This window comes from Canis lupus, chromosome X (assembly GCF_048164855.1).
Source record: "Canis lupus baileyi chromosome X, mCanLup2.hap1, whole genome shotgun sequence".
Taxonomy (NCBI): domain Eukaryota; kingdom Metazoa; phylum Chordata; class Mammalia; order Carnivora; family Canidae; genus Canis; species Canis lupus.
The window spans coordinates 22,172,941-22,194,853 of NC_132876.1; the positions used below are offsets into that span (position 1 = coordinate 22,172,941).

At 39.3% G+C, this 21,913-nt stretch overlaps 1 protein-coding gene and 1 long non-coding RNA gene across 18 annotated transcripts in view; one reads left to right on the plus strand and one right to left on the minus strand.

The window, feature by feature from the left end:
- Window positions 1-21,913, plus strand: part of ENOX2 (ecto-NOX disulfide-thiol exchanger 2) — a 280,754-nt gene that overhangs the window by 222,786 nt on the left and 36,055 nt on the right. For all 17 annotated transcript variants that reach the window (XR_012026345.1, XM_072816303.1, XM_072816311.1 and 14 more), the window contains 4 exons: window positions 820-975; window positions 11,738-11,944; window positions 16,682-16,915; window positions 20,151-20,363. Coding sequence is in view for 16 of the 17 variants with exons in the window: in XM_072816303.1 (XP_072672404.1) it covers window positions 820-975; window positions 11,738-11,944; window positions 16,682-16,915; window positions 20,151-20,363 (810 nt within the window). In the remaining variant the exon portion in view is untranslated. The remainder of the gene's footprint in view (window positions 1-819; window positions 976-11,737; window positions 11,945-16,681; window positions 16,916-20,150; window positions 20,364-21,913) is intronic.
- On the minus strand, window positions 228-20,343 carry LOC140627738 (uncharacterized). Its single transcript, XR_012026346.1, has 3 exons — window positions 20,191-20,343; window positions 4,500-5,251; window positions 228-1,088 (listed from the first exon to the last, which is right to left on the minus strand). It is a non-coding gene; the product is annotated as an uncharacterized lncRNA (long non-coding RNA).

A 21,913-nucleotide genomic window follows, 5' to 3' on the forward strand; every position in this document is an offset into this window, starting at 1 on the left:
CCTAGAAGCATCCCTAAATGAAAATATTATGCAAAATAAAATGAAATTCAGTGGCAACAAATGTAGAACAGATTTTCAACACAGAGTTGAGAGTGAACCAGAATTATCTGGAAAAAGTTCTTCAGAGAGAATGGCCTTAAAGTGTTCTCTAAGGCAGGCCTGTAAGTATGGGGAGAATTTGGGGAGGCTCAAATGGTTCCAGGAAGGGAGAACAACATGAACAAAAGCACAGAGAACAGTTGTTTATTGAGTATTTTTTGTGCTATACATTATGCTAAGTACTTTGCATTCATCATTTTATTTGTCACAGCTCCCCATAAAGTAGGGGTTTGCAAACGAGGAAATGGAGGTTCAAAAGATTCATCCTACAAATAATAGAAACAAATAATAGGAGGACCCAGATCTAATTCCCAAAATTATATGTACTTAACACCATGCAATACTGCAAAAAAGTCAAGAAGTATTACAAGGGTTAGCAAGAAGCCTTGTCTGAATGGAGCAGAGGGTGTGTGTTGGGAACCAGTGGAAGGCAAGATCAGCAGACAAGGTACAGTCATAGTATGAAAGGCCTTGGATATCAAAATGAGATATAGAGATAAATAGACTGATCAGGCAAAAACAAACAGCCCTATAGCAAAAGAAAAATGCACAAGTAGAATATAGTGTTTAAGACCTGGTGATGCCAATGCCATGTTTTCTTAAATATTTTGCCTCTGTCTTAGAAAGATCCTTGGTTTGAAATTTATAAGGTAATATTCTACCTCTACCTGACCTTGCCTGCTGTTGTTTATTGTTCTCTCTTTTCTCTCCTTTTTTTAGACTTTGATCCTGCTCTTGGAATGATGACTGGAATTCCACCAATAACTCCAATGATGCCTGGCTTGGGGATAGTGCCTCCTCCAATTCCACCAGATATGCCAGTAGTAAAAGAGATCATACACTGTAAAAGCTGCACGCTTTTCCCTCCAAATCCAAGTAATATTCTGCTTTTTCTCCACACAAGTCACAATGTTTTGGTGTCTAGGAACACTTTATTCTTTTTCAAAAGAATACCCAAGGGCTTCATAGATGTATGTAAGAAGCTTCACCTAGAAAACAGAAGACAGAAAATTTTCTATTAGTAGGCACAGCTGAATTTTATGCACAGAACAGTAGATTTCTGTGTGCTAATTGTAGTACAAATGATAAAATATGTTTCTAATGCCATCTGGTAAGGAATTCAAGTGTGTTCATACAAAAAGAGAAACCTGATACAAATTGTTCAACACTGTCATTTGCAGACTCTCTTTTTCATAACTGGCCTACATGCTGTGATGGCAGTAATAGAGTGTGTCTGAGCCTACCTATGGCACATGAGAATATATATTTGGTGCTAAGAATCCTCCGTTGCTACCAGCTATTCACACATCACTCAAACTACTGCTATTTAACTGATGAGCTGCAACAGACAGTGGGGTGAGGTTTAACTTCAATGAGGGCAAAGAGTAATACTGAGACTAAGTCATACCACTTGCATCCATCCAGTTAATGAAATTCATGTGGAAATGATCTAGGGATCATTGTCAGTAATGAATGGGTTTCTCCTTAGACTCTTAACATATGCAAAGATATGGTGGCCATATTTCACTTAAAATATAACAGCAATAAGTGACTCAAACTCTTTTTCCTGAATCTATTTGGGGTTTTATTTACTTTAAGCAGATCAGAAGTTATTTCTGCACATGACCCAAGCCTCATTAAAGCTTTTTCCACAATTCTAGTGGTGGTGCTGGGTGGCCTACTTATGGAAGCTGCCACTACCATGCTGAGATTAAAGCTGTCAAGGGACACATCCAAGGGTTCAGGCCATAGATCAAATGAACTTGCCTTATCACAATAAACATAACTTCTGACATGTGACTTCAGATGACTATTTCATCTCCCACCTTAGGCAGGAATCAATTTATCATAGAATCAGGCCCTAGCAGGGACCCAGATTCTACTTAGAATCTGCTCGAAACTGTGAGGATTTTAAAATCAGTCAGAGTTAGTTGAGCAAATCACCTTGGCCCCTTTTGCTAGTGAAAAATGTTCTTAATGCCTTCTCCGGGTCTTTGAACTTGATTGTCAGCAGCGTACTTCCTTCCAGGCCAGTAAGAAATCTAGGAGGCTAGCATCTCAGAAGACCAAATTGGGAGAAGAGCTAGTATATCACAGGAGAATTAGGAAATGGAGAGGTAAGATGGCATAGTGGGCCTTACCTCCCAGCTCAAGTGGCCATTCCCGGGTTTGTGTTTAGAGCGTAGGTGAATGAATGGCATTGTACTCTTGTCTCTTACCAGTACTGCCACTGACCTTACAAATGGACAGCAGGCTTTTTTCCCCTTTCTTCCAGTGTGTTGCTTTTGGAATCAAGAAAGCTGTGCATCACTGATACTACCTTTTTTCACATTAAAAGCCATGAATTGAGGCATTTCCAGTATTAAAACCTCCTACTTATGTAAAGGTAGCATCCTGCTGGTTTAATCATCCATTTATCACATAATCAGCCTACACTAGGCTTTCATTGTCTCCATCAAGTCCAGCGTAAAAGGATGGCTCATAACCTGTAATGTCTAGGTTGAGTACAAGAGATGACTTTACAGGCTGTTCAGTCACTGAATTTCCAAAGAATAACAGATACCTTGTATATAACACATAGATCACACTGTTGAGCAGTGTTTAAAGGAATACAGATATGCACAGCTTAAAAAGGCTCTAACTTTTTTAAGAGGCTCTAATTTTTGGTAGTCTCTAGGAAAAGAAAGAAACAGACACCTCTCAAATACATTTATCCTTCCCCACCTATACATGCCTTCTCTGTTCTGAGCTAGAAGAGCCACAGAGTGAGAGGGAACATTTTACCTTCATGGCTCAATCCTTTAGTTCTTCATCTCTGTGTTAAGAATACTGACAGAGCAATTAGTGTCAGTAAAGTGGTGGCTTCTGGGAAGGAACCTGGCTTTGGAATTGAATTAAAAACCAACACTCCTGGGACCCCTGGATTGAGTGCCTGCCTTTGTCTCAGGGCATGATCCCATGGTCCTGGGATTGAGTCCCACATCGGGCTCCCTGTGAGGAGCCTGCATCTCCCTCTGCCTATGTTTCTGCCTCTGTGTCTCTCACAAATAAATAAACTCTTAAAAAAATAAATAACATTCCTGACACAGCTTAAAGTAAGCCACTGTTCTATTTCCTGTTTAGAACTTGGATTTTGTTAAAAGGGGGCTCAGGTTGATTGTGTGGGGGAAACACTAATGGAGAAGGCTCCCTTCTTTCTGTGCTGAAAGAATGGTAAGTACCATTTTTGTTAACACCCCCAGACTATAAAGGTGTGATAGGAAGAGGGGTTTGATATGCTGAAACCTTTATCTTCTCCGGAGCCTACCAGCCTTGTCTGATAAGGCCTTGATTATAAACCCCAGTACTTATGTCTGCCTCTGCCTCTGCCTCTGCCTCTGCCTCTGCCTCTGCCTCTGGTATATTCTCTTACACTCAGTGGCCTCTCAGCAATAAGGTCCTGTAATTTAAAGACTCTCACAGTCTCTTTATGCACCCATCAAATCTGCTTCTGTCTTGTTGCTTCATTAGAAAGTATCTTTACCATCAATTCCTTACCCTATCTCCCACCTGACACTTCATCCATGTGCTTGTTACATATATAGAACTCAAAAGTCCTGGGGCTCCCATTGCCCACAAATGCCAAGTCCAACTCCTGACTTCAGAAGCCTTTCACTGGTATGCTTCATGTGACTGTCTTCAATCCATCATTTCTACTTGCCACTTACCCACCCCTTAGTCAAGTTCAACTGCTTCCCAGTATCACCCTCCAGCCTAACTGCAAGCCTATCTTCTCCTGGAACATTTCCACTTGGAAGATACTGAAATTAAAACAATAGTTAATCATTCATCACTTTAATGCATTTTCATTTAAATATTGGGTACTAGGGCCAGTAGACAATTTTTACCCCTTAAATTACTTTCTCTCTCTGCTACTTTTAGTACTAGTGAACCCTATGAACCCTTTATCCTTTTTGAAATATTGCATCATTTGAAAGTGTAATAGTGACGAAGAGCACTAGAGAGATTATACAGATCAAGAAAAGATGACAAACAAGCAGAGTGCCCTGAGGAATTCCAACATTTTGAAATTTAAGAGAGGAGTTTGCATTTCTGTACAAAAGCCCTGTTTACTATTTCCAGTTCTTTTCTTTTATTTATTTATTTTTTTATTGGTGTTCAATTTACTAACATACAGAATAACCCCCAGTGCCCGTCACCCATTCACTCCCACCCTCCGCCCTCCTCCCCTTCTACCACCCCTAGTTCGTTTCCCAGAGTTAGCAGTCTTTACGTTCTGTCTCCCTTTCTGATATTTCCCACACATTTCTTCTCCCTTCCCTTATATTCCCTTTCACTATTATTTATATTCCCCAAATGAATGAGAACATATAATGTTTGTCCTTCTCCGACTGACTTACTTCACTCAGCATAATACCCTCCAGTTCCATCCACGTTGAAGCAAATGGTGGGTGTCATTTCTAATAGCTGGATAATATTCCATTGTATACATAAACCACATCTTCTTTATCCATTCATCTTTCATTGGACACCGAGGCTCCTTCCACAGTTTGGCTATCGTGGCCATTGCTGCTATAAACATCGGGGTGCAGGTGTCCCGGCGTTTCATTGCATTTGTATCTTTGGGGTAAATCCCCAACAGTGCAATTGCTGGGTCGTAGGGCAGGTCTATTTTTAATTGTTAGAGGAACCTCCACACAGTTTTCCAGAGTGGCTGCACCAGTTCACATTCCCACCAACAGTGTAAGAGGGTTCCCTTTTCTCCGCATCCTCTCCAACATTTGTGGTTTCCTGCCTTGTTAATTTTCCCCATTCTCACTGGTGTGAGGTGGTATCTCATTGTGGTTTTGATTTGTATTTCCCTGATGGCAAGTGATGCAGAGCATTTTCTCATATGCATGTTGGCCATGTCTATGTCTTCCTCTGTGAGATTTCTGTTCATGTCTTTTGCCCATTTCATGATTGGATTGTTTGTTTCTTTGGTGTTGAGTTTAATAAGTTCTTTATAGATCTTGGAAACTAGCCCTTTATCTGATATGTCATTTGCAAATATCTTCTCCCATTCTGTAGGTTGTCTTTTAGTTTTGTTGACTGTATCCTTTGCTGTGCAAAAGCTTCTTATCTTGATAAGATAGATAAACCATTAGCCAGCCTTATTAAAAAGAAGAGAGAGAAGACTCAAATTAATAAAATCATGAATGAGAAAGGAGAGATCACTACCAACACCAAGGAAATACAAACAATTTTAAAAACATATTATGAACAGCTATATGCCAATAAATTAGGCAATCTAGGAGAAATGGACGCATTCCTGGAAAGCCACAAACTACCAAAACTGGAACAGGAAGAAATAGAAAACCTGAACAGGCCAATAACCAGGGAGGAAATTGAAGCAGTCATCAAAAACCTCCCAAGACACAAGAGTCCAGGACCAGATGGCTTCCCAGGGGAATTTTATCAAACGTTTAAAGAAGAAACCATACCTATTCTCCTAAAGCTGTTTGGAAAGATAGAAAGAGATGGAGTACTTCCAAATTCGTTCTATGAGGCCAGCATCACCTTAATTCCAAAACCAGACAAAGACCCCACCAAAAAGGAGATGTACAGACCTATATCCCTGATGAACATGGATGCAAAAATTCTCAACAAGATACTGGCCAATAGGATCCAACAGTACATTAAGAAAATTATTCACCATGACCAAGTAGGATTTATCCCTGGGACACAAGGCTGGTTCAACACCCATAAAACAATCAATGTGATTCATCATATCAGCAAGAGAAAAACCAAGAACCATATGATCCTCTCATTAGATGCAGAGAAAGCATTTGACAAAATACAGCATCCATTTCTGATCAAAACTCTTCAGAGTGTAGGGATAGAGGGAACATTCCTCGACATCTTAAAAGCCATCTATGAAAAGCCCACAGCAAATGTCATTCTCAATGGGGAAGCACTGGGAGCCTTTCCCCTAAGATCAGGAACAAGACAGGGATGTCCACTCTCACCACTGCTGTTCAACATAGTACTGGAAGTCCTAGCCTCAGCAATCAGACAACAAAAAGACATTAAAGGCATTCACATTGGCAAAGAAGAAGTCAAACTCTCCCTCTTCGCCGATGACATGATACTCTACATAGAAAACCCAAAAGTCTCCACCCCAAGATTGCTAGAACTCATACAGCAATTCGGTAGCGTGGCAGGATACAAAATCAATGCCCAGAAATCAGTGGCATTTCTATACACTAACAATGAGACTGAAGAAAGAGAAATTAAGGAGTCAATCCCATTTACAATTGCACCCAAAAGCATAAGATACCTAGGAAAACCTAACCAAAGAGGTAAAGGATCTATACCCTCAAAACTATAGAACACTTCTGAAAGAAATTGAGGAAGACACAAAGAGATGGAAAAATATTCCATGCTCATGGATTGGCAGAATTAATATTGTGAAAATGTCAATGTTACCCAGGGCAATTTACACGTTTAATGCAATCCCTATCAAAATACCATGGACTTTCTTCAGAGAGTTAGAACAAATTATTTTAAGATTTGTGTGGAATCAGAAAAGACCCCGAATAGCCAGGGGAATTTTCAAAAAGAAAACCATATCTAGGGGCATCACAATGCCAGATTTCAGGTTGTACTACAAAGCTGTGGTCATCAAGACAGTGTGGTACTGGCACAAAAACAGACACAGAGATCAGTGGAACAGAATAGAGAATCCAGAAGTGGACCCTGAACTTTATGGTCAACTAATATTCGATAAAGGAGGAAAGACTATCCATTGGAAGAAAGACAGTCTCTTCAATAAATGGTGCTGGGAAAATTGGACAGCCACATGCAGAAGAATGAAACTAGACCACTCTCTTTCACCATACACAAAGATAAACTCAAAATGGATGAAAGATCTAAATGTGAGACAAGATTCCATCAAAATCCTAGAGAAGAACACAGGCAACACCCTTTTTGAACTCGGCCATAGTAACTTCTTGCAAGATACATCCACGAAGGCAAAAGAAACAAAAGCAAAAATGAACTATTGGGACTCCAGTCTTTTCCAATTCTCTTTTAAATCTTCTTCATTTATGTTTCTGCTCCAACCTCTATCAAAATGCCCCTTGTTTAAGAACTCTAGTGACTTTATAATACTGAATCCAGTAGTCAATTCTCAATTCTCTTCCTAATTTACCTAATAGCCATGTATGGGGATCCCTGGGTGGCGCAGCGGTTTGGTGCCTGCCTTTGGCCCAGGGCGCGATCCTGGAGACCCGGGATCGAGTCCCACATCAGGCTCCCGGTGCATGGAGCCTGCTTCTCCCTCTGCCTGTGTCTCTGCCTCTCTCTCTCTCTCTGTGACTATCATAAATAAAAAAAATTTAAAAAAAAAGAAAAGCATAGTGTAAAGTAAAATACAGGCATAAATAAAATTTTAAAAAAAATAATAGCCATGTATGACACAGTTGATTACTCCTTACTCATTGGTATGCTTTTTTTACTTGGCTTTCAGGATACCACACTACTGGTTTTCCTCCTACTTCAGCTGATAGATCTTTTGCATAGAGAGGTTGCATTTTGAGTCTACTATCCAGTTAACAGTAAATGTGGAATAAATGGTGGAATATCACCTGCTATCTGTGTATGGGGACGTGGGAGCACTGAGGAGCCAGAAAAAAACAATTTTTTCATTTTCCTATTTCAGAATAGGCCAACCTCCTTTTGGTTCCTACAGCTGGCTTCTATAGAGAAAATTGGAGAAAGTGGGTAAATTGAGAATTAATGAAGGTTCACCAGTCTTCTGATTGTTTCCAATCAGTTGGAATTACATTAAAATATACCTGACCCCTGCTGATTGTCTAGGGGACCTTCAGGCTTGGGCTGTCAAATAAAATCAACTCTAAGACTTTGCAGTACGTAAATTCTGGCAAACCAGTGGAGTGATCGGTGACGCTTCTTGGAAGAGCAAGATACATGCAAGTGGTTTTAGGTCCTCCATGCTGCCCCCTGCCTCAATTCTCAAAGATCAACAGTGACTTGAACCTTAATGCTGATTGCCCCAACAGAGCTCTCCAGAGTAGGTGCTTAGTTGTAATTAGAGTTGCTAGAAGCTCCTCCTTTTCCATTACCAGAGATTAAAATTCTTTATACTCTCAGTTATCTTGAGTCATGTTACATGAAGTTTTCTTCTTCTTTATCCAGATTGGTGATTAGGGTGTTAGAAGAATTTGGCACATTACCTGATTAATAGGTGGATTTTGAATTTGCTCTCATATGGAGTTATCATTGCTGTGCCCAGATCACTGTATTTCAGTGAGATTAGAAAATCAGGCCCAGACAACAAAGTGCTTTGAGCTGTTAATTAAAGAACAAGTACTAAGGAAGACAGTACAGCCCATTGCCTTATTGAGTGGCATATACCTATCTCAGCAAATGCTATCAAAGAGGCTTTCTCCATTTACCCAAGGAAAATAAATAAATCCCCAGCATTCTTGACACTACTCTTAGTGGCTTTTATGCTTTCTTACTTAGCAGTTACCACAGAATAATCACAGCATCTGAATAAAGTGATGACTTCATCACAGAAATTTTAAATTCTGCAAATGTTGGTGTTATATGTTAACTGTGGTGGTAACCAGACATTCTTTAGAGTCTCTCAATAGACCAAAAGGTAGACCTAACTAAGCAAACTTAAATAATATAAAAAGGTAATCATTTGCTTCACAAAAAGTTTCTTTACCATCAAATTCCTTAAATAGCAAACTTCAGAAGGATTCTAAACAGGATTTTCTGCTAAAGCCCTTGTTTTGAAAACATGGCTCTAACTGTATGGATACTCTTGAAAATTCTTTACCTATATAGTCAGTGGCTGGGTTGTATTCCATGGTCAAAACCATATGTGTCTTCCTAGCTGTAGATTCCTCTACTGAGAAGAGTGACTCCTTCCCAAACCAAACCTTATCTGAAGATCTGGATAAAGCAAGGAGCTAGTAGTTTAAAAGTCCAGGCCTTAAGCTACCACTCTACTGCAGACTTGTGGTAGGGTTTAGAAAACCTCAGATTGGTAATTAGGAAACCCGGGTTCTATAAGAGTAAATACTAATAAACACTACAATAACTGCTATCTGTTGGGAACCTATTAAGTGTTAGGCATTGTACCACTTACAATATAGACAGATTATTGATTACCCTACAAAAATCCTTGTAAGGTAGAAGACAGTATCCCTATTTTACAGATGAAAGAATGAGGTTCTCAGAGGTTATGTAATTTTCATAAGATCCTACAGACTATTATTAAGATTTAAATCTAGGTTTACCTGCTCCAGGTTCATGTTCCTTCTCTTTCTAATTGAGTGACCTTGAATGAGTCACTCAACCTCACTCAGCTAAGGTTTTTGTCTATAACATGAGAAGTTTAGAGCAAGTCAGTGGTTTTCAATCCTAGCTACCATTAGTTGCCTGAGGAGCTTTAAAAAAATACTGCACAGGCTATACCCCAGACTAATTAAATCACTCATTGGAGTGGACCCAGGAATTTTTTGTTTGTTTGACTCCCAAGTTGATTCTAATGTGCTGTCAGAGTTGAGAATCACTGGAAGTGTGATAATAGAATCCTTCCATTTCTTAAAACTCAGAAGCAGAAGTCTCAAGAGATTCTGGACCTCATTTTCCCCCTTTCTGGCTAAAATCAAATAACTCCAGTGCCCATGACTAAGATATTTCAGATTCCTGCTCACTGGGTAATCTTCCTTTTCCTTTTAAACTTCTCCTGTAGAACAAAGGACCAATACAGTGAGTTCTTAAAATGACATAAATTTTTAAACAACAAACTTTATAAGTTCCCTAAATTCCTTTACCCCTTTTATTGACTAAATGGAGGAAAAGAGAGCAACACGAGAACCTGATTATTCTGAGCCACACTGATAAGACAGACGGTGGTAGCAGAATGAGGAAGCTAGAAATTCTCATACCCAAAGAAGCTCCCAAATCATCTGCTTGCCAACTTAGATAAGTGTCAAGTGGAGACCTTGGCCTGATCTACAAGTGAAACTCATTTATTTTTGTTTTTTTGTTTTTTTTTTTTATTGGTGTTCAATTTACTAACATACAGAATAACACCCAGTGCCCGTCACCCATTCACTCCCACCCCCCGCCCTCCTCCCCTTCTACCACCCCTAGTTCATTTCCCAGAGTTAGCAGTCTTTACGTTCTGTCTCCCTTTCTGATATTTCCCACCCATTTCTTCTCCCTTCCCTTATTTTCCCTTTCACTATTATTTATATTCCCCAAATGAATGAGAACATATAATGTTTGTCCTTCTCCGACTGACTTACTTCACTCAGCATAATACCCTCCAGTTCCATCCACGTTGAAGCAAATGGTGGGTATTTGTCATTTCTAATAGCTGAGTAATATTCCATTGTATACATAAACCACATCTTCTTTATCCATTCATCTTTCGTTGGACACCGAGGCTCCTTCCACAGTTTGGCTATAGTGGCCATTGCTGCTAGAAACATCGGGGTGCAGGTGTCCCGGCGTGAAACTCATTTATTTTTGCATGGGAGCTGTAATCACTAGTTGTTGAGCTCTCCAAATCTTGAGCTGGGAGAATTATTGTAAAGAGCTGAATGGAAGGACTGGATTACACAAAATAAATCCTTGCAGAAAAAAAAACAACACTAAAAAAACAAAACAAAGCAAACAAAAAAAAAAAAACCTTGAACATCATACTTTGTTTTGTTGGGGTATGAACTTTAGAATTTTGCTTGGGAAATGCTTGAATACATATAAATAGCAAGAAGGAGCTGGCAGATATAGCAGGCTTTATGTATAACATGAGTAAGTAGAAAGCATATTTTTAGCAGAGGGAGAATCATCTCATTAAGTAGGTTTTTAATGATTCTCTATAGCCAAATTTATCTCACTTCAGTTAATGATTTCGTAGCTGAGCTTACTTTCTCTGCTTTCTTTCAACATTCCCTCTAAATGCTTCACAATTGGCTCTGTACCTCACCTCTCCAGCCAGAAATTTGAGGAAGAGGTCACTGGTATCAAAAGACAAAAAAAAAAAAAAAATAGAAAGGGTGGTTTACAGTCTGGCTGACTTTGTCACCCAAATCATTCTGGTACTCATAAATATTTTTGTAAATGTTTACCCCATCATTGTCAAATTAATTCTGAAACAGTTCTTTCAGTAAGCATGAACAGAGAGAATTTAGTAACTATAAATGGAATTAAACAACCTTTCTCTCAGGGACCTTGGTTCTGAGAATTCCAGAAAGTAAGAATTTAAAGTGAGGGGATTTCCCCTCAACCATCTTCTTAGCAAAAATGACTGAAAAATGGGCATATCTGAGTTGTCACAACAAAAGTAAAGAACAGAATTAAAGAACTCTGGATGGGACAGACAGATAGGTCTGAGTCTTTGTCATTTAGACATCATGGTCACCAAACCATTGAATAAAATGATTTCCATGTGCTGTGGAGCAGAGATGAGAGCCTTAGAGGCCACATGTTTCTGGTACTCTTGGCCAAATTTTGACGGGGACCGTAGGCTATCTCTGGGACATGTTAGATTTCTAAGAGATCTATCCCAAACAAACATCTTAATTTCAAATGCTTTTTGCAATCCACTCAGATCTTCCACCTCCTGCAACTCGAGAACGACCACCAGGGTGCAAAACAGTATTTGTGGGTGGCCTGCCTGAAAATGGGACAGAGCAGATCATCGTGGAAGTGTTCGAACAGTGTGGAGAGATCATTGCTATTCGGAAGAGCAAAAAGAACTTTTGTCACATTCGCTTTGCTGAGGAATACATGGTGGACAAAGCCCTTTATCTTTCTGGTAGGTGTTTAGTCATGAGTGATGTGCCCACCAGGCATAATACAGAGATTGGGGATCAGGGCATTTGCATCTGTGGCAAGTTTGGGCTTCATGGTATATTCCTTCTTGCCTTCAGAGATGGAAAATGAATGTTCCACCCAACTTCTTACTTTAAAGTTCTTTGGTAGTTCTCAGTTGTCCAAAACTGCTTACTCATCACATCTAAGGGCCTTGATTATCTGTCTTACCTCAAAGCACTATCTCCCAGTTCTTCTTCCCTCACATACCATGTCCTATCCTCCCCAAGGTAATTCTAGTTCTCAGAATGTGCCATGGTGCTATATGCTTTCTCCTCTGGCTACAATTACCTTTTCCATCTCACCTGCCATATATACATCTGCACACCCCAAAGCTCCAGCTCAAGCATAACATCTTCTGGAAAGCTTTTTCTGACTTCTCTCCCCACTGTGCCCCAGGCTGGTCTGGGCACCCCTTCCTCAGTACTTCCACAGTACTCAATGTTTTCTCCTAGCATGACACCTATAGCACCATGCTAAAACTGTCTCTTTATACATTGGTCTCCCTGACCAGAGTATGAACCTCTTAAAGGAAAGGACTGTGTCTTATTTAACTTTGAATCCCCAGTATCTAGGAGGAGGGGAGGTCAGTTAGATTCTTCTTGCAATAGGCCAGGGAAAATGTAATGAGGGTTTGAATAAGTAGGCTGGTAACATAGAGAAGGAGAGGAGGAAGCAGCTGTAGAAAATTCTTTTTATTAAGTTTTTTAAATTTTAATTCCAGTTAACATATAGTGTTCTATTAGTTTCAGGTTTACAGTATAGTAATTCAACACTTTCATACATCACTCAGTGCTCATCCTGACACGTGCCCTACTTAATCCCCATCACCTATTTCCTCCATCCCCCCACCCACCTCCCCTCTGGTCACTATTAGATTGTTCTCTATTGTTAAGAGTCTGTTTCTTGGTTTGTCTCTCTCTTTTTTCTCCTTTGCTCATTTGTTTCTTAAATTCCACATATGAGTGAAATCATATGGTATTTGTCTTTCTCTGAATTACTTCATTTAGCCTAATACTCTGTAGCCCAATCCATGTCATTGCAAACAGCAGGATTTCATTCTTTTTATGGCTGAATAATATTCCATTGTATATATTCCATTCCATATATATACTACCTCTACTTTATCCATTCGTCTATCAATGGACACTTGGGCTGCTTCCATAATTTAGCTATTGAGATGTAGAATATTCTTATTACATTTGCTAACTGCTATAAAATGTATTGAAGATTTGACAGCACTTAGGAATAATAATAGAGCATTCTACAATAGACTATTTTAATAAGAACTTAAAAGTCTTGAAAAACTCTGAACAGTTGTATATAAAAGATGACATGCTGCTCAGGAGATATCCATCTAAACATCACTGAAATCGGTTTTCTGGCAACAACCACCTCCTGGAAACATTCTCAAGGCTTCCAGAGGAAAGGGGATTGCAATCAGTGATGTGAAAATAACTAAATTTTGTCCTTTAAATTTGAACCTGCTCCCTGAAAGCTCATAAGTGCTAGAAATCTGAATTAGATGGCTGTTCTCCCACATGTTAAAAAAAAGAGGTTAACACAAACAAAAATCTCTTAGAAAAGGGGCTGGGAATGTAGAAATACCATTTTTTCTATTGGCGTTTGAGTATCTTAGGGAGCTGGCATTGTGCACGGTATACCAATCTCATAGCATCACAATATCTGTCATGTGTTTATACTATGCTTTCATTTCATGTCATCCTCTTATTTGATCCTCTCCATGATTCTAGGAGAATAGGCAAGGTAATCGTTAATAGCCATTTTTCTCATGGCTCAGATGGTCAAATAAGATGACTGGGTGTGAGAGTGCATTGTAAACTGTAAAGATCCCTAGCAAAATGTGCTTATGAAATTTATTCTTCCTCTTTCTAAGAAGAATGTGGGGGCAGCCCAGGTGGCTCAGCGGTTTAGCGCTGCCTTCAACCTAGGACGTGATCCTGAAGACCTGGGATCGAGTCCCGTGTCGGGCTCCCTGCATGGAGCCTGCTTCTCCTTCTGCCTGTGTCTCTGCCTCTCTCTCTCTCTCATGAATAAATAAATAAAATCTTTAAAAAAATAAAAGGAATGTGTAGCAGTTTTAGTGGTAAGGGGTATTATTCTTTATAACAGCTTTGTTGAAGTGTAATAATTGACAATCAACTTCACATATTTCTAAAATAATGTTTGGTTTTATTGACACACATATAGCTGTGAAACCATCACTACAGTTAAAATAATGGACATGTCCACCTCCCCCAAAAGCTTCCTTCATACTCCTTTTGTGAATCCTTTCTCCTACCCCTCCCTTCTCTCCCCAGACCACCACTGCTCCATTGTCTGTCAGATTAGTGTGCATTTTCTAGAGTCTCATATAAATGGAATCATACATTTTGTATGTTCTTCCTTCCTTGGTATGTATTCACATTTCCGTTTGGTATCATTTTCCCTGTGCTTAAATTTCCTTTAACAATTTTTATAATGCAAGTCTGCTCCTGATTAATTCTTTCAGCATTTGTATGTATCAAAAAATAGTTTATTGCACCTTTCTTTTTGAAAGATGTGTTCTCTGGATGTAAAATTATAGGTGAGCAGGTTTTTTTTTCCTCTGAGATGTTACTTCATTATCTTCTTACTTGTATTGTCTCCAAAGAAATATGTTATCTTTTTGTCTCTCTGCACATAATGTTTCTTAAGTCTATGGCAGCTTTTAAGATGTCCTTTTTATTACTGGTACTGAGAACTTTGATTATTATGTGCTTGGTGTAATGTCCTTCATGTTCCTTGTGCTTAACTTTCATTGAAATTCTTAGATCTCTGAGTTTTCATTAAATTTGGACATTTTTATGCCCTTATTTCTTCAAATATTTTTTCTATTCCCTCCCCTCTCTCCAGTCATGGCCCCAGTTAGACTGTAGAAGGCCCCTTGAAGTTGTCCCACAGCTCACTGTTACTCTTTTCATTTTCTTTCAGTCCTTTTCCTCCATATTTCATTTTGAATAGCTTATATTGCTGTGTTTTCAAGTTCATTAACCTTTTCTTCTGCAGTGTCTAATTTGCCTTGGTCCTATTCGGTGAATTTTTTTCACCTCAGATATACTTTAAATCTCTAGAAATTTGGTTTTGGTTCTTTTTTATGTCTTTTTTGTTACACGTTAATATAGTTACATTTTCTCTAATTTCTTAAGCATATGAATTCAATTATAGTAATTGTTTTCCTGTCTTTGTATATTAATTATATTCTCTATCACTTTGGGTCTATTTAGATTGGCTGATTTTTTAAATCTTATGATTTTCCTGCTTCTTTGAATATTAGGTAATTTTTTTTATTGGATACCAAACATTGTGAACTTTACCATGTTGGGTACCAGATATTTTCCATTCCTGTAAATATCTTTGAACTTTGTTCTGGGATGCAGTTAAGTAATTTTTTATCCTTTTAGGTCTTGTTTTTTAAGCTTGGTTCAGCAGAACCAGGGCAGGATTTAGTCTAGGGCTCATTTTTCTCCACTAAGGCAACACTCTGTGAAATATTCTTTTTTTTCTGCCCTGGCTGTGGGGAAAGGAACTATTCCCAGTCCTTTGTGAGCTCCAGAGAGTGTTTCACACACAGATCTCTGAAGTTCTTTCTCTGTATAACTTTCTTCTTTCCAGGTTCTGCCATATAAACTCTATCTGCCATAGATAGACTCCCTGGATTCCTAGTTCAATCTCACCATGGATTGACTGAGTTCCCCTCCCTGTGCTGAGGCCTAGAAACTCTCTCTATGTAATAAACTGGAGAAATCATAGGGATCACTTCATTTGCTCCATGTTTCTCAGTGATCTCTGTCTTCATCGCCCAATGTCCAAGGTTTTAAAAACCATTTTTTCATATATATTGTCCATATTTTTAGTTAAGGCAGGAGTTCTGCAAGCTTATGCTGAGAATGAAGGGAAATAAACGTATGTGGAAGCAGCTAGCTAAGCTTCTGAAACTTAAAAAAATCAATAAAACATTAATGTTTTTTGTTTTTGTTAAGAAATTTAACTTGGCCAGTACAGCTGGCACAAAAAGTAGAGGTATAGACTTGAATCCTGTTTTCTAAATCCTGGTCTTATACCACTATATTACCAGCACATGCCTCTTTTTTGAAGGATCCCGAATTATTTATCACTTGGTTTACAGACCACTCCCCATTATATCCATTTTTTCCCAGTAAAACAGGTGATTCAAGGTTGTCAAATACATCAAAGAAGCAGTTTTGGGGACCAGAATGCCAAGCTGATCCATTTAAATTTTATCAAAATTCTACGTGGTGATATGACTGACACTCCTGAAGTTATCCGAAGATATCACAGTCTTAGGCTACCTTTCCCATTCTTTCCAACCCATGGTGCCATATAAGACTCATTCTTAATACCATTACCCATAGAGCCTCCCTCTACCAGAGATAGGGTGGCAGATAGAGGAATAGAATTCCTAAGAACAAGATTTACCTAACCCATGGAATAGTAAACTGTTTTCAGAAATGAAACTATACTCCAAGTCTTTTGATGGTTCACCTTGGTAGTAGTAGGGAGAGAATTCAAGGTTATGTGGTCACTTGCACCTGCCGCAACCACATCTGAAGCACTGAACTTGGAAAAGAGTTCATTGAGCTACACCTGTACTCCTCTCTCTCCCTCTTGGTGCACTCAGGTTATCGCATTCGCCTGGGATCTAGCACTGACAAGAAGGACACAGGCCGGCTCCACGTTGATTTTGCACAGGCTCGAGATGACCTGTATGAGTGGGAATGCAAACAGCGTATGCTTGCAAGGGAGGAGCGCCACCGTAGAAGGATGGAAGAAGAAAGATTGCGCCCACCATCCCCACCACCAGTGGTTCACTATTCAGATCATGAATGCAGCATTGTTGCTGAAAAACTAAAAGGTACATAAAGCACTTAAGCTTTGTTTTTTTTTTTTTTAGGCTTTGTGATTAAAAGAACTCTTTGGGAAAATTTAATAGATATATTGGTGTTGTTGGCATTTAATAATTTGAATTTCCCGCTCACGGATCCTAAGCATTTCTTGTGTTGGAGTTTTGCAGATTAGAGAGGTATACCAAGTAACTGAAGAAGCAAAAAAAACTTGTCCCTCACTCCAGTGTCTCTGTTCCTTCACTGCTTCAAGAGATGGTGTTTTTCTCTATATACATAAGAGGATGAGATGCTTTTTTCCCACTTTTCTACATCAGAGAATTTTAGCTATGATTCATTACTTAGGACCTGTCAGCATCCGATTTCATTGTGGATAACAAGTTAGTTTTGAATTCTAAATCAGAATGATAGAAGTTGATGTGACCCTGGAAAACTCTGGTAAAAAAAAAAAAAAAAAAAAAAAAAACTCCCTTTCCACAGATGAGAAAATGCGAGCCCAGAGAGTGATCACTGTGTCTATTCTTAGATCACTCAAAGACTTAGCTGCAACCAACCAAAAGAGGACTTCTTTAAATACTTAAAATGGCCAAACTTATTTCACCTAGTGACTATGGAGACTTTGAGACATTGCTAATGCTCCCTTTTGTTTGTGTTTCTGTTGCCCCTGCTTGACTCTCAGAGCCATTACTCTAATTTAATATTAATTGCCCTGCCTGGGCTCCTGCATTAGGTGCTCCAATCCAGTCTTTTTCATTCTCCAAGTATGGTTGATTTTATTGGATGAATGCTGCTGTCCTATTGATCTTATTGATGATACCAACCCAGATCTAATGGTATGAATTTTCCCTGATTCTTGTGCTCTAGACTCAGCAAGATGCTGCTAATTCCGCTTTCCAAATAGGTCTCATTCACCAAACTTGTGTGTAACATATAGCCTAAGAGATTCATTCACACATTTAAGAAATCCTTCATTTGGATTGATTTTGCCTTCCTTTAAGAGAAGAGAAACACAGAGTAGAGACATAGAAATAATGGTACATTTTGAAAAGCTAGAAGGGTGGAAAGCATTGGTAAAACATCATATTCATAGGACACCAAACAAGCTGGTTTGAATTTTTTTAAAGATGAATGTGTTGGTTATGTGGACCTGATGCAAAAAAATGAGCTGCAAACATAAAGATTGTATGCAAGTAGTGGAAGAAAAAGCTGCTATAAAGGGGAGGTTTACCTGTCATTACATGTTTGCACTGAAAAATGACAAGAGGCAAGAAGTTCAAATCACAGTGACAGACAGTTCCAGGGATATAAGGGTTTCTGGCTAGACAGGGATGCGGAGCCCTAGAAGGGGCCTTTAGTTGGATGCTAATGGATTCTCTTTCTCAGGAGCCTTTAACAGCAGAATTTATAAGTACCTATCTCAGGAAGCTGAACCAGAAGCTTTGGATAAGCTGTGCTACTACTATTTTAACATCAGAAAACAACTCCTAACTAGCTGCAGAAATCTACTTGGAGGGTTCCTCAGGCAAGAGAAGCAGGATGTGGAGAAATGTAGAAATAGAATTAATTACATCAAAATAGATTGTGACTGGGACCGAGTGAAAAACCTGGGGCTGTGGACTGAATGCAGGAATGAGGCTATAAAAGGTCAAAAATGTAAGTGTTTATACCTGAATAACTAACTCTTTCTTAAGGCTCCCTCCAACACTATAATTTCATGGTTCCAGGATAAAGTTACTATCAAATTCAAGTTAAACTCAAGACTCAAATTTACTTTTCCTTATTAAAAAAATAGGACTGTAGGATTCTGAAGTTCTCTCATTGCTAATTCATACAGTATATACATGCACACACACACACAATCAGGGAGGTTAAGAAATTTCCAATATGTGAAAACTCTAATCAGTAAACTTCTACTCTAATCAGTAAACTATCAGTAGAGAAAACTTTTTTTTTTTAAAAAAAAAAAGGAAGAAGAAATAATTCTCCTTCTGAAAATTCTTCAGAAAATACAACCAATCTGACTACTTTTTGGGTCTTTCATCCTTTCAGCTTGCCAGCATGTGCTCTTATGTGCTCATGTGCGCACACATGGCTCCTCATCCTCTGCAGTTCATTTATTTTTTATATAAATTTATTTTTTATTGGTGTTCAATTTGCCAACATATAGAATAACACCCAGTGCTCATCCTATCAAGTGCCCCCCTCAGTGCCTGTCACCCAGTCACCCCCACTCCCCACCCACCTCCCCTTCCACCCCCCGCCAGTTCATTTCCCAGAGTTAGGAGTCTCTCATGTTCTGTCTCCCTTTCTGATATTTCCCACTCATTTTTTTCTCCTTTCCCCTTTATTCCCTTTCACTATTTTTTATGAATTTATTTTTTATTGGTGTTCAATTTGCCAACATAAACACCCAGTGCTCATCCCATCAAGTGCCCCCCTCAGTGCCCGTCACCCAGTCACCCCCACCCCCCGCCCACCTCCCCTTCCACCACCCCCAGTTCGTTTCCCACAGTTAGTAGTCTCTCATGTTCTGTCTCCCTTTCTGATATTTCCCACTCATTTTTTCTCCTTTCCCCTTTATTCCCTTTCACTACTTTTTATATTCCCCAAATGGATGAGACCATATAATGTTTGTCCTTCTCCGATTGACTTATTTCACTCAGCATAATACCCTCCAGTTCCATCCACGTTGAAGCAAATGGTTGGTATTTGTCATTTCTAATGGCTGAGTAATATTCCATTGTATACATAAACCACATCTTCTTTATCCATTCATCTTTCGATGGACACCGAGGCTCCTTCCACAGTTTGGCTATTATGGACATTGCTGCTATAAACATCGGGGTGCAGGTGTCCCAGCATTTCATTGCATCTGTATCTTTGGGGTAAATCCCCAGCAGTGCAATTGCTGGGTCGTAGGGCAGATCTATTTTTAACTCTTTGAGGAACCTCCACACAGTTTTCCAGAGTGCCTGCACCAGTTCACATTCCCACCAACAATGCAGGAGGGTTCCCCTTTCTCCACATCCTCTCCAACATTTGTGGTTTCCTGCCTTGTTAATTTTCCCCATTCTCACTGGTGTGAGGTGGTATCTCATTGTGGTTTTGATTTGTATTTCCCTGATGGCAAGCTCTGCAGTTCATTTAACAAGCACTTTCAATGAGCCATGGCGGCCTCCTTACCAGCATGTTGGGTAGATAGAGACATGGTTATATTTAGTGATCTGAAAAATCCTCTCTCTTCAGATGATTCCAAATTCTCAGAAGCTGTACAGACCTTGCTCACCTGGATTGAGCGAGGAGAGGTGAACCGTCGCAGTGCCAACAACTTCTACTCCATGATCCAGTCAGCCAACAGCCATGTTCGCCGCCTGGTGAACGAGAAAGCTGCCCATGAGAAAGACATGGAAGAAGCTAAGGAGAAATTTAAGCAGGCCCTGTCCGGAATTCTCATTCAATGTGAGTGGAAGTCAGAGTTCTGTGGAAGGGTGAGAGAGCCCTTCACTTAGGTGCCACATTCTCTGAATGAGAGCCAGGCCTACAAAGAGCCATCCTGTGGCATGGGGCAAGGATCCCTTCTTTGCCCTGTGCTCTCCTTATATTGTCAAATGCCTGAGCTCTGGTTTAATGGGATACATGTGGGTACCTCCTATGTTTACTTTTTTGGGTATATCTCTTTCAGCTACTTAGAAACACTGACAGCTAGGCCACAATCTTGTGCTTTTACTTTTGCTTGTTTTCAAAAGTAAGTGATAAGTACCCCCAGGCCTCAGTGGAAAGTTTGGTATTTCATTGTGAAAGTTAGAAGCAGCATCAGCATTTGTAAGCTTCTCTGCTTCAGATTTGCATCATTATCATACTATGTTTTTCAGGTACTACATGTTAGTGAAAGTATAATTATGTTTCCCAGGGTGATTGAATAGAAACCAAATTTGCTACTTCTACCTGTTGTTTTCCCTTTACTTTCTTCTACTTCTGTATTTTTTCTGGATGTTGTAGACACTGGGCGGGATGGGAAGCCACCAAAATGGCCATTTTCAAAAAGAAGTGCTACTCCAAACCTTTTCAAGGTCTCTTAAATGAGACAGATCAGAATAAAATCTCAAGTGATGTTTTTAGTTCAGCCTATTATACAACTATCTGCGCACATATTTTGAGTAAGGAACTATATTCACCTTAAGAATAAGGGTATAGCTTTATTATTTGGCTTTAAACAGCTAAGGCCCACTCTTCTCATATGTTACTTCCCACACTTGACTCACATAATTAGGATTAAAGAAGAGTTCTTTCATTTTCCATTTTTATATTGAAAATATATACAGGCCTAGAATCCAGGCTGAGAAAGTACATGTTTTTAGGACCTCAAAACAAATAGTAAAAAAGAGCAGCAAGCATCATGGGACTATAAATCCTTAAATCATTCATAGTCAGGATACAATCAGGGCTGTAAAGAAAAAAAAAGAACACCTCTGGATTTTCTTACTGTGAACAGCCACCCAGGAAAAGGCTCTAGTCCTACTGTTCCTTTCCCAGAGAAGTCATGTCTAAGTTTCCCTCCTCTTGAACTGGTTAGGTAAAAGCACCAGAATATTTGTATATATTTCTCTGTTTGACATCTTAAGAGACTATGAAAAATACTCTTTAGGACTGCACTTACAGTATTCTTCCACAAAACTTCTATTTCTCTGGTCAACGAGCCTATCTATGTAGACTTAAAATAGATTCCCTTCATCTTAGGTTCTGATTTGATGATTCTGGTTAAATATACCTCAGAAAAACAAAAGGGTGGATTCTGTTGAAGTGAAGCATGCAGGCTCATTTTGGAAGGCTAGTTTATGAAAGAAGCCCGTGGTCCAAAGGAGCTGGTACAGCTAGCTGCTCGCTGCCATGCTGTGCTGGGTCATTAGTACTAAATCACATTCACTACAACTCTTACCTCACCTGCCTGAATACATACAGACTTTCAGTATTAAAACTTTAGTCACCATTTAACCCCAAACCTTCTGGAG